The 13,196-nt window shown below is 39.0% G+C and overlaps 1 protein-coding gene across 3 annotated transcripts; it reads left to right on the top strand.

Annotated features, from left to right (window-relative positions):
• The first annotated feature begins 1,850 nt into the window (after positions 1 to 1,850).
• On the top strand, positions 1,851 to 7,476 carry LOC306987822 (uncharacterized protein). Of its 3 annotated transcripts, XM_079592409.1 has the most exons (4): positions 5,218 to 5,269; positions 5,382 to 5,611; positions 5,693 to 5,755; positions 6,217 to 7,471. In XM_079592409.1, the coding sequence occupies exons 2-4, from the start codon at positions 5,548 to 5,550 to the stop codon at positions 6,483 to 6,485; spliced, it is 396 nt and encodes a 131-aa protein (XP_079448535.1). In that variant the 5' UTR covers positions 5,218 to 5,269; positions 5,382 to 5,547; the 3' UTR covers positions 6,486 to 7,471. The 3 variants fall into 3 exon arrangements, 2 of the variants coding, with proteins under 2 accessions (XP_079448534.1, XP_079448535.1); XR_013795250.1 differs by lacking the exons at positions 5,218 to 5,269; positions 5,382 to 5,611; positions 5,693 to 5,755 and adding exons at positions 1,851 to 2,048; positions 4,031 to 4,352 and having other exon boundaries at positions 6,217 to 7,476; XM_079592408.1 differs by having other exon boundaries at positions 5,217 to 5,611.
• Positions 7,477 to 13,196: the final 5,720 nt, after the last annotated feature.

Raw genomic sequence — 13,196 nt, 5'->3', positions numbered from 1 at the left:
GCTGCCGATCACAATACACACATCTCACTTTATTTGGGGTTTCTAAATGGAAATGCTCCCACACCACAGATGTACGGCATCTCTTCTGGGGAGCCTCCATTTTATCTATCTATCCAAATCTATCTAGATATGTATCTACAATCTATCTATGTAATTAGATATATAATATGTATCTACAATCTATCTATGTATTTAGATATATAATATGTATCTACAATCTATCTATGTATTTATATATGTAGCCTATTTTAATCTATCTATATATCTATCTATCTATCTATCTATCTATCTATCTATCTATTAATCTAGCTGTCTATATTTATATCTATGTATCTATTAATGTGTCACTATATGTATACTCTGTGTCTCTAGCCTATCAGTCAATGTGTTGTGTAAATTTAAATGTAAGCCTAAATATAACTAAACAAATCGCACTATAAATGTCACTATATCACCAAAAATCCGCTATCTCAAAATCAAACTACTCTCACAAAAACCCACGAGGTCAATATGCGTTAATTTCACTTTTATACAGATGTGCGCTTGTGTGGTCTGTTTCCGACCGTGTCAATCAAACGCTGATTCGGCGGATCACACCTGATGAAACACTTAGTGAAACACTTCGAGGCTTCGTTTGGCCATAGTCACGTGACATGGGTGTTTTGAATCACGCTTCGAATCAGTGTTTCGAATCATCTGCGCTTCGGGATCTCGCAAAGCTTCGGAACGACTGTTTCGCGTCAGCCATCCCTATATTTGCCGAATAAATAATGAATTGCGATTAAGTTTTAGGTCATTTTATGGTTGCAACCCGCCACAAAACATAAAAGAAGAAGTTTTAGTTAATTTCCGCCCAGTATTTCCGCTCTTTTTGCGCACACATGGCGGGTGTCAACATAGACCTGATGTAAGTGGACAAATGAGGAGACGAGATACTTGTTGAATTTAATTTACCAGAAAAATATAATGGCTATTTTAGATAGCAAAAATCTAAGAAATGCCATAATTTATCAGGAACTCGCGAAGGAAATGGCCAACAAAGGTTACGACAAGCCGTGGGACGTCCTCCGAAGTAAATAGAAGGTGCTCAAACAGCGATACATGAGTCAAAAAAGAGAGTTGTCTCGCAGCGGTACCGCGAATAAAACAAATTAAAGGCAAGTTCGACCTTTTTGATGAGATGGATCAGATCCTCGGCCAAAGGCCCATCGTAGCTTCCTTGGCTTCTAATATTAACGGCTCAGGTAACTCATTTACTTTGAGGAACGCGTTAAGCTTTGATCCGGACTGTACGTCATTTCACGTTTGTATCTTGTTCATTTTAGCCAAGACTTCAATTACTGATGAGAAACAGAGCAATGATGAGGGAGACGTTACAGAGTCTACGGGTATGAAGATTATTTTATAGTTTCAAGTGTTAGTGAATAAACCCCACATATATACGTTTAAAAAGAAATCAATACTGGGGCTTTACATTGTGTATGGTTATGGTTAGGGTTGCTCAAATTGTTTTACCATATAAATGAATGCATAAGCTGCACATTATGTATCCCTGAACAGGGGAAGGCAAAGCCTGACTTGAGTTAGAAACAACAGTGACTGTTCAGCTGTTTTTCAATAAAACGCAATAAAACAAACTACATGAGGAAATATAGCGCTGCAAATAACACCATCAACCATCAACAAATCAACCAAAACATTTTATGCAAACTTAAATAAACAACTTGTGTGTGTTGTATGACTAATTCAACCAACCATATTTTCATGAAACCTTCCCCTACATCAAAGTAAAAGGGTAATTTGTGATAACTTCACTCTGACTAAGAACATTATTCTTTTTACAGAAGAGTCAGGAGATGGTACATGCAGCTTGAGTGATGCCGACGTGTCTGCAACTATGGAAGCACAAGACAAATCCTTGCCCATTGGAGAATCGGCCACACCGAGTACCCCACCAAGATTATGGCAACGCCAGTCAAAGAGAGACCCAAGAAAGAATGATGCAGGGGAGATGAGATCCATCTACATGTCCTTTCTCGATCAACAACGTGAGCAGGCAGCACAAGATCAAAAATCACTGGAGTCCATCACCACAGTCATTTCAGTTTCTTGAGCGGTGTGCCAATGCAGCCGAGAGGCATGCAGAAGCCACTCAAGTCATAGCTGGTATGAGCCAACAACAAAGTAGGGGCAATTACAATACATTTCAAGGCCAACACCAATTTACCTACCACCACGCTCCCACCCACTCCCCAACCACCCACATCTGATGCTGCACACTCATCTCCTCACATGAAACCTAACTTGCCATTCACTGCTTATCTTAACTTACAGTAGAGTAAGTTGTTAAAGGTTGAGTCAGCGATTCTGGAGAATGCTATAAATATCTCCTCACGATCCGCTATCTGTCCAAACTTATTGCGCAAAAAAAACTTGGTGTTAATGCACACCCTAGGCTCTGTAAACTGGTATGTAAACAAAGGGGCCATCGTAGCTAGCAACATGCTGATTTACAGAGCCTAGGTTATGTATTAACACTGAACTTTTGTTCAGCGCACACACAGTACAGACAGGTAGTGGATCGTGAGGTGATATTCACTGATTTTGACAAAAAGTTATTTTGACATAATTTTGTTGTAAAAAATACTTACAACTGTGTTGAAAATGAACATCACTTAATATTAATATTTTGTTTGTTGAACTGTTATATAAAATCAATGTCACAGTTGCAATCGTGTGGATAGCCTCTAGCTATGTTTCCATCCACATGTTTTTATCCGAATTAAGTGATATCGAATGATAAATGCCTTATGGAAACAGTAAAATTCGATTGAATTTCATGAATATCGACTCAAATGAAATGCGTTCGGTCTCATCGGATTTTATCTTGATTGATATATGGCTTATGCGATAAACGCTGATGGGAACATTATTTGCCGAATAAATAATGAATTGCGATTAAGTTTTAGGTCATTTTATGGTTGCAACCCGCCACAAAACATAAAAGAAGAAGTTTTAGTTAATTTCCGCCCAGTATTTCCGCTCTTTTTGCGCACACATGGCGGGTGTCAACATAGACAGATGTACTGTAAGTGGACAAACGAGGAGACGAGATAATTGTTGAATTTAATTTACCAGAAAAATATATTGGCTATTTTAGATAGCAAAAATCTAAGAAATGCCATAATTTATCAGGAACTCGCGAAGGAAATGGCCAACAAAGGTTACGACAAGCCGTGGGACGTCCTCCGAAGTAAATAGAAGGTGCTCAAACAGCGATACATGAGTCAAAAAAGAGAGTTGTCTCGCAGCGGTACCGCGAATAAAACAAATTAAAGGCAAGTTCGACCTTTTTGATGAGATGGATCAGATCCTCGGCCAAAGGCCCATCGTAGCTTCCTTGGCTTCTAATATTAACGGCTCAGGTAACTCATTTACTTTGAGGAACGCGTTAAGCTTTGATCCGGACTGTACGTCATTTCACGTTTGTATCTTGTTCATTTTAGCCAAGACTTCAATTACTGATGAGAAACAGAGCAATGATGAGGGAGACGTTACAGAGTCTACGGGTATGAAGATTATTTTATAGTTTCAAGTGTTAGTGAATAAACCCCACATATATACGTTTAAAAAGAAATCAACACTGGGGCTTTACATTGTGTATGGTTATGGTTAGGGTTGCTCAAATTGTTTTACCATATAAATGAATGCATAAGCTGCACATTATGTATCCCTGAACAGGGGAAGGCAAAGTCTGACTTGAGTTAGAAACAACAGTGACTGTTCAGCTGTCAATAAAACGCAATAAAACAAACTACATGAGGACATATAGCACTGCAAATAACACCATCAACCATCAACAAATCAACCAAAACATTTTAAGTAAACTTAAATAAACAACTTGTGTAGATATAATGTGTTGTATGACTAATTCAACCAACCATATTTTCATGAAACCTTCCCCTACATCAAAGTAAAAGGGTAATTTGTGATAACTTCACTCTGACTAAGAACATTATTCTTTTTACAGAAGAGTCAGGAGATGGAACATGCAGCTTGAGTGATGCCAACGTGTCTGCAACTATGGAAGCACAAGACAAATCCTTGCCCATTGGAGAATCGGCCACACCGAGTACCCCACCAAGATTATGGCAACGCCAATCAAAGAGAGACCCAAGAAAGAATGATGCAGGGGAGATGAGATCCATCTACATGTCCTTTCTCGATCAACAACGTGAGCAGGCAGCACAAGATCAAAAATCACTGGAGTCCATCACCACAGTCATTTCAGTTTCTTGAGCGGTGTGCCAATGCAGCCGAGAGGCATGCAGAAGCCACTCAAGTCATAGCTGGTATGAGCCAACAACAAAGTAGGGGCAATTACAATACATTTCAAGGCCAACACCAATTTACCTACCACCACGCTCCCACCCACTCCCCAACCACCCACATCTGATGCTGCACACTCATCTCCTCACATGAAACCTAACTTGCCATTCACTGCTTATCTTAACTTACAGTAGAGTAAGTTGTTAAAGGTTGAGTCAGCGATTCTGGAGAATGCTATAAATATCTCCTCACGATCCGCTATCTGTCCAAACTTATTGCGCAAAAAAAACTTGGTGTTAATGCACACCCTAGGCTCTGTAAACTGGTATGTAAACAAAGGGGCCATCGTAGCTAGCAACATGCTGATTTACAGAGCCTAGGTTATGTATTAACACTGAACTTTTGTTCAGCGCACACACAGTACAGACAGGTAGTGGATCGTGAGGTGATATTCACTGATTTTGACAAAAAGTTATTTTGACATAATTTTGTTGTAAAAAATACTTACAACTGTGTTGAAAATGAACATCACTTAATATTAATATTTTGTTTGTTGAACTGTTATATAAAATCAATGTCACAGTTGCAATCGTGTGGATAGCCTCTAGCTATGTTTCCATCCACATGTTTTTATCCGAATTAAGTGATATCGAATGATAAATGCCTTATGGAAACAGTAAAATTCGATTGAATTTCATGAATATCGACTCAAATGAAATGCGTTCGGTCTCATCGGATTTTATCTTGATTGATATATGGCTTATGCGATAAACGCTGATGGGAACATTATTTGCCGAATAAATAATGAATTGCGATTAAGTTTTAGGTCATTTTATGGTTGCAACCCGCCACAAAACATAAAAGAAGAAGTTTTAGTTAATTTCCGCCCAGTATTTCCGCTCTTTTTGCGCACACATGGCGGGTGTCAACATAGACAGATGTACTGTAAGTGGACAAACGAGGAGACGAGATAATTGTTGAATTTAATTTACCAGAAAAATATATTGGCTATTTTAGATAGCAAAAATCTAAGAAATGCCATAATTTATCAGGAACTCGCGAAGGAAATGGCCAACAAAGGTTACGACAAGCCGTGGGACGTCCTCCGAAGTAAATAGAAGGTGCTCAAACAGCGATACATGAGTCAAAAAAGAGAGTTGTCTCGCAGCGGTACCGCGAATAAAACAAATTAAAGGCAAGTTCGACCTTTTTGATGAGATGGATCAGATCCTCGGCCAAAGGCCCATCGTAGCTTCCTTGGCTTCTAATATTAACGGCTCAGGTAACTCATTTACTTTGAGGAACGCGTTAAGCTTTGATCCGGACTGTACGTCATTTCACGTTTGTATCTTGTTCATTTTAGCCAAGACTTCAATTACTGATGAGAAACAGAGCAATGATGAGGGAGACGTTACAGAGTCTACGGGTATGAAGATTATTTTATAGTTTCAAGTGTTAGTGAATAAACCCCACATATATACGTTTAAAAAGAAATCAACACTGGGGCTTTACATTGTGTATGGTTATGGTTAGGGTTGCTCAAATTGTTTTACCATATAAATGAATGCATAAGCTGCACATTATGTATCCCTGAACAGGGGAAGGCAAAGTCTGACTTGAGTTAGAAACAACAGTGACTGTTCAGCTGTCAATAAAACGCAATAAAACAAACTACATGAGGACATATAGCACTGCAAATAACACCATCAACCATCAACAAATCAACCAAAACATTTTAAGTAAACTTAAATAAACAACTTGTGTAGATATAATGTGTTGTATGACTAATTCAACCAACCATATTTTCATGAAACCTTCCCCTACATCAAAGTAAAAGGGTAATTTGTGATAACTTCACTCTGACTAAGAACATTATTCTTTTTACAGAAGAGTCAGGAGATGGAACATGCAGCTTGAGTGATGCCAACGTGTCTGCAACTATGGAAGCACAAGACAAATCCTTGCCCATTGGAGAATCGGCCACACCGAGTACCCCACCAAGATTATGGCAACGCCAATCAAAGAGAGACCCAAGAAAGAATGATGCAGGGGAGATGAGATCCATCTACATGTCCTTTCTCGATCAACAACGTGAGCAGGCAGCACAAGATCAAAAATCATTGGAGTCCATCACCACAGTCATTTCAGTTTCTTGAGCGGTGTGCCAATGCAGCCGAGAGGCATGCAGAAGCCACTCAAGTCATAGCTGGTATGAGCCAACAACAAAGTAGGGGCAAATACAATACATTTCAAGGCCAACACCAATTTACCTACCACCACGCTCCCACCCACTCCCCAACCACCCACATCTGATGCTGCACACTCATCTCCTCACATGAAACCTAACTTGACATTTACTGCTTATCTTAACTTACAGTAGAGTAAGTTGTTAAAGGTGGAGTCAGCGATTCTGGAGAATGCTTGTGGTCAACATCAGTAAATATCTCCTCACGATCCGCTATCTGTTCAAACTTATTGCGCAAAAAAACTTGGTGTTAATGCACACCCTAGGCTCTGTAAACTGGTATGTAAACAAAGGGGCCATCGTTGCTAACATGCTGATTTACAGAGCCTAGGTTATGTATTAACACTGAACTTTTGTTCAGCGCACACACAGTACAGACAGGCAGTGGATCTTGAGGTGATATTCACTGATTTTGACAAAAAGTTATTTTGACATTAAGCTTTCTCCAGAACTGACTCCACCTTTTTAAGAGCCAAATCATTGGGTGAGGGGAATAAAGTTCCAGAATTTGTAACTGAACGTTTTATTCAGTTGTATTTTTAAATGGCACTTTTAGTGTGTTTGTACAGGAGGGTAGGGGAATGTTGTAAGTACTTTGGTATCTATTACATGAAAACAAAGATCCACTATATCTTTGAAGCCTTAAACACAGTTTAGGAGAAGAGTTATTGTCTTTGTTTAGTATTTTACAATACAGAACAATTACCGGTAATCGAGCATTGCGTGTTTCTTTTGAATTGTACAATGTGGAACAGTTTGCATTATATATTTGTTTATTTTTTCAATGGAAATACTGTACTGAAAATGCACTGAGAAGATTTTGTTGTCAGCCAATTGTGGCCATTCTGTGCCAGCTTCCCGATAAGAAACATGCAATAAAGCTGAAAGACTAGTTTGTAAGCAAAGAGATTCCCTTGCATCATTTGTTGTCACAAACTCCTACGCTAAACTGTTTTTGAAAATGTGCTGTAGCTTTACCCCACTGTACTGAAAATGGCTTGAGGTTTAGACTGGCCTGGCCACTTACAGATGACAATACAATTGTCTGCATTCTAGAGCACAATCACTACACTATACAAATTGAAAAAACCTATAAAATGAGAGCGCCCCCAAGAAAGAAAATAGGCAAAACAATTATTTGGAGGGAATACATAATCATACAAATCTAAAGTTGATATCAAGTATTTCTTTACTGAGACTATATAGCTTGCTGTTGTACTACTGGCAGACTCTAATTGCCACATATCTAAGTAGAGCTTGGCGGATAGCTGCTGCCTCTGCGTTTGGTGGACCTTTATTTGGGTGATGACTGATGAGGTGGTTGTGGTATAGGTTTTGGTGGTACTGCTCAGGGCCTGGTTGTAAAAATATTTGCCTCTCCTTTTCGCACAAGTTGTGCAATACACAACAAGCAATTGCAGAATTGCACAATTGCACAATTGCACAACACATCGTGTCTAGACGCAGGTCCTCCATCTGATCTGGATACGGACCGGATCCGGTTGACTACGTCATGCGCTGTGGTCGTGTGTCTAGACGCAGGTCCTCCATCTGATCTGGATACGAACCGGCTGACTACGGTAAACTCAGGATAAACAGAGAGACTAATATTAGCGTAGTTGCCATTCTTCTTTTGATATAACAAGTACATCAGGACGAGAACACTTTCCATAACACCTGATCATCAGCTAACCCAGTTAATGCAGCCTAACAATCATTTTACATGATTTGAATTATAGAAATTGATAATGTGCTATATGTATGCCAGGTTAAAAGATATGTTTTTGAAACTGACAGTGTGCCTGCTTCCCGAACAATGCTTAGAAGACTGTATTTTGATAGGTATGAATGTTGGTCAGAATGTACTGGAGAGCTAAACCATTTAGTGCTTTGTATGTAAAGATATTAAAAATGTATGCAACGTTTAATAGGGAGCAAATGCAGTTTGACAGACCGGGGCTATGGTGATACTTCCTGGTTCTAGTAAGAACTCTAGCTGCTGCGTTTTGGACCAGCTGGAGCTGAGAGCATATGTCGTAATGTCGGCATATGTTTCAAATGAAAGATTTGTATCAAAAGAGCAAGCGAACTGACGACGAAGACTTGACAGAACATCCATCAAGTGTTAGGGCCCTATCTTACACCCATCGCAATGCAGCACCAAGCGCGACGCAAGTGTTTTTTGCTAGTTTCAGTCCGATACAGTTATCATTTTCATGTCCTGCGTCACGTTGTTTAAATAGCAAATGCATGTGCGCCCATTTGTGTGCCCATTGGGCGCGCTGTTCTGAAACCGCGGTGTGTTCAGGCACATTGTTGGCGCGTTGCTAGTTTAAAGCAACAGAAATAGACTGCGCCATTGACCAACTGAAACCTGGTCTAAAGTCAATGGCACAATATTTTTGTTTTGTTATTTAAAGAGCGCAATAGTAATGTGCGCCCATTGCCGGGTCACCAACGCATGTACACTCTGCTTATTAAACACACAGGGACACACAGCAGCAAACAAACATGCCAAATATTTAAAATAAAAGGATTACAATGTAAAAGATTATTATTGTATACATAAAGATATGGACCATGGTGGAATCCGGCTTGTCCCATATGGTCTGCTTGCACACTTTTACTTCGCGCATGAGAAGTTCCGTTTGCGCTCTAGAGATGCGTTAGATCTTTCCACTATTAAATTCCATCGTGTAAATAGCAAATCCACCATGGCGCGAGCGCAACTGGCATTTAAAGGGAATGGGAGATGAGAATCTGATTGGTTTAACGCACGTAAATCCCAAAACACACCCATTACTCATTAAGAGAACAGAGACCCTTTTAGACCATACGCCTGGCGCATTTTTCCCGTCGTTAAACTAGCAAAAGTCGATTCAGACACGCCCTAAGTGAACTTGCGCACTGCACTTTAGACAATTCGCTTAGATCGTTAAAATAGGGCCCAAAGACAGTATTCTAGGTTTCTACGTGCTTAGGTTTTTGTTCTTAGAAACTTAAGCCAAATTGTAGGAAATTAGTCATCCAATTTGTTATATCATCTATGAATTGTGTTAATTTTGTGATTGGGTGCAAGAAATATAGAGCTGAGTATCATCAGCACAACAGTAAAAACTAACGGCATGCTTCCTTAGGCATCATCCTGGTTCCAGAAGCTCTGTGGCCAACAAAAGTTTGTGATTCTTACACATTTTGTTTATCAAGAGAATCTTCACAAACCAACACAACTTTCATGAACTTTGAAGCCTAAACACAATTGCCAGAAGTAAAAAGTTTAAAAACATTTCCGGTTTTAGGACTGTTTCCTCCAGACTGCCTCAACATTACCTAAGCCTTTTCTTAAGACATAGCTCCACCAAGTGGTCACAAACATTAATAAAACAACATGAAATGGGCCTCATATGAAACAGCATAACGATTTTTCAGCGTGGTTTATAAATTATTTAACACAGGAATTTGTCCTGCACACTCAGTTAGTGAAAACGTACATGACAAATGTTGGTATTTACAAGGAAGCGACTTCCGTTTGAAAGATGTTTACTTTTTGTACAGAAAATGTCATCATGCTAAATCGTTAGACATACATGTTTAAATGCTGCACCCTGCTGGTGACATTGTGAATTAGGACTACTGCAAGTCATATCATTGAATCCCCAGAGCTGTTTATAGGCAGTATAAATGTTTTTGTAATTAATTATACGAATGGGCCATAGATAGAGCACTGATTATATGAAGCTTTTAATTGTTTTAACGGAAACATTTTCATGACAAGTTGCACTCTTAAGAAAAAATGGTTCTAAACAGTACCAAATCGTCTTTGGCTTGTAACAACAGCAGAACCCTTTTTGGTGCTAAATAGAACTCTTTTTATAAGGTTCCATAAAGAACCATGCTTTGAAAGTGCTATATAGGACCTTAATTGTGTTATAAATAACATTTTCAATTATATATATTTTCATGAATATTAGTATATTAGCATCTTCATAATATTAATATTACTATTATTCTTTATAGATTATTTATTCATATTGTTTTTGTTTTTTTAGCCCTCTATATGCCATTGTCTTATATCTTGTTGCCCCTTTTTGGTTTTTACATGAAAAAAAACAGCATGTTGTGTCAATTGGGTACTTTTCATTTTTATTGACAAAAACGACAGTGCTCTTACAACAGAGGTTAGCTGAATACGTATGCGTGTATTCTGAGTGGCAGTTTCTCTCTGCAGATGATGAGGTCATGATACGTGACGGCATCTGAAATGCACATTTCGTTTAATAACCATATTGATAACCATATTGATTATTTTTATATGAGAGTTCAAGAACAATTGTTGGAAAAGATAATCAAGCTGTGAAAGCATCGTTCGATGAAATCCGGTGTCACTTTTCATTTTACATCTATACACGCGGGACAAAGGCATTGTGATTTATTATTTCATAAACAACACGCTGACTGACTTCAAAGAAGGTGTGAAGAGCACACTGAAGTTCAAGTGTGTAAAACATCAACAGGGGTTGGAAACAATGGAAAGTGAAACTGAAACCACAATAATTGATTATTGATGATCGCTACGTCCCACATCTGGTACGCACTGAATCCACATGTACCAGATGTGGCCCAGATCTGGGCCGACACTAAGTTGCTGTCTGGGTGGTGACTGTGCAGGAAGACTTTTGTTCATCAAACCATTCTGTCACATGTCTCGCTGTGTGTATTGGTGCATTATCATGCTGATCCGCCAACATTACCCTGGATACTATAGCTCTGGAAACACCACAAAGACTTGCTGTCCTGGTCACAGTATGAGCCAGCGAGACGCGCACCAACAATTTGTCCACTTTTGAACCCAGGTATCTCCCATTATGTTGTGCGGATTGCTATATTTTATGTACAGCTGTGCCATTGCTCTGCTAATTCAACCTTCACACTCCGCTCTTACTGGTTGAATGTGAAATCCCTGCAAAACCTATTTCATATACTGTACATCATGTGTGTTTTTCCTGCTGAGACCTTTACAGAGTTGTGATTTAGCTATTCAGGGCTTTTTATGCCTAATCTGATGGTATATATTTGACGTCACGTATATATATAAACACATGAAATTTGATCAAAGGAGAACGAGCAGCCCAATTGAAGAGAACTAAACTGATCTTAGACCTGAAAATGAAATATTTACCCAAGAGGCCTTTTCACTCTCCGCTGACAGGCAGCAGGAGGGGCTGGAGATGTCCATAAAGCCTGTGGGTTCCCATGGCAAGCCATGAGGACGTGTACATTGGGGCTGTGGGAACGAAGGTAACCCTGAGGTCGCAGGCTGGGGGGTGGGAGGGGGTCCGTAGTACTGCTGGCAGTGTCATCATCATCAGCTGTGTGCTCATGGACAGTGCGTACAGTCATTTAGCAGGATCACACACACACAATGCTGTATTGATAATCATCTGCGCCTCTCTCACAAGCCCTGAAGGAGTGTGAACAAACACAGCTGTTCTCTGATGCCTCAGTAAAGTCCACACACACACACACACACACACACACACACACACACACACACACACACACACACACACACGTTCATATAACATAATACACATATAGTCCTCAATAAAATAAAATATAGGCTTTATTTCAATCAGAAACTTCAAAAGTAACAAAATTGCAAAGCTAATAAAATTCTTCTTATTATTACATATTATTAGGCAGGTCAATATCTTTATCATATATTTACTCCAGGCACATTTTACAAATTCCAAAACACATCGATCTAATTACTATGATTGCATATAATAATTTATAAGTGAGGCGGCTCATTAAAGGTTATCAGATATAAAAGTTTATGTGCTCCTGATGCGAGATATTATTATGTTGGGTCGGGTGTTAAAACAGGAATGGGGGAAACTCTCCAGAGATGTAACTAGCTGTGTTTAGATGCGTGGGAAAGTGTGTGCATGTGTTTGTGTGAAGATAAGGCACTGAGTAGTTTGTGAGAAGCATGCGAGTGTGATAAAATGAGAGAGAGAGAGAGAGAGAGAGAGAGAGAGAGAGAGAGAGAGAGAGAGAGAGAGAGAGAGAGAGTATGTGAATGTGTTAGATCCGTTTGCTGTTTTAGCCAGGTGGTTCTATCATTACACATGCTCTTCTATTAATACAGCAGAGGGAAGACGTTTGCATTCAGACAGCTACATGTATTAAAACTGAACGCAGACAGACGGGTAAACAGAGAGAGTGAGACGGGTTCACAAACAGAAAGATAGAGTGAAAATGACTTCGAGAACAGGAATGGGAGACATTTGAGATATTTCAAAGATCCCAATAATAATAATAATAAAAGTATATAATCCTGAAAAACATATTTTTTATAAAGCATTTTTTAGTTCATTGGTAACACTTTACAATAAGGTTCGCTAGTTAACATTAGTTAACTACATTAGCTAACATGAACTAATAATGAATTGCACATATACAGCATTTAATAATCTTTGTTAATGTTCATTTCAACATTTAGTAATACTTTATTAAAATCTTGTGCACATTGGTTAATGCACTGTGAACTAACATGAACTAACAATGAACAGCGGTATTTCTATTAACTAACGTTAACAAAGATTAACAAAAACAGTAA

Source organism: Phoxinus phoxinus (genome assembly GCF_949152265.1).
Source record: "Phoxinus phoxinus genome assembly, chromosome: 20".
NCBI lineage: Eukaryota > Metazoa > Chordata > Actinopteri > Cypriniformes > Leuciscidae > Phoxinus > Phoxinus phoxinus.
Note: the sequence above shows the minus strand (reverse complement) of the source record. Positions and strands in the feature narration are given on the sequence as shown.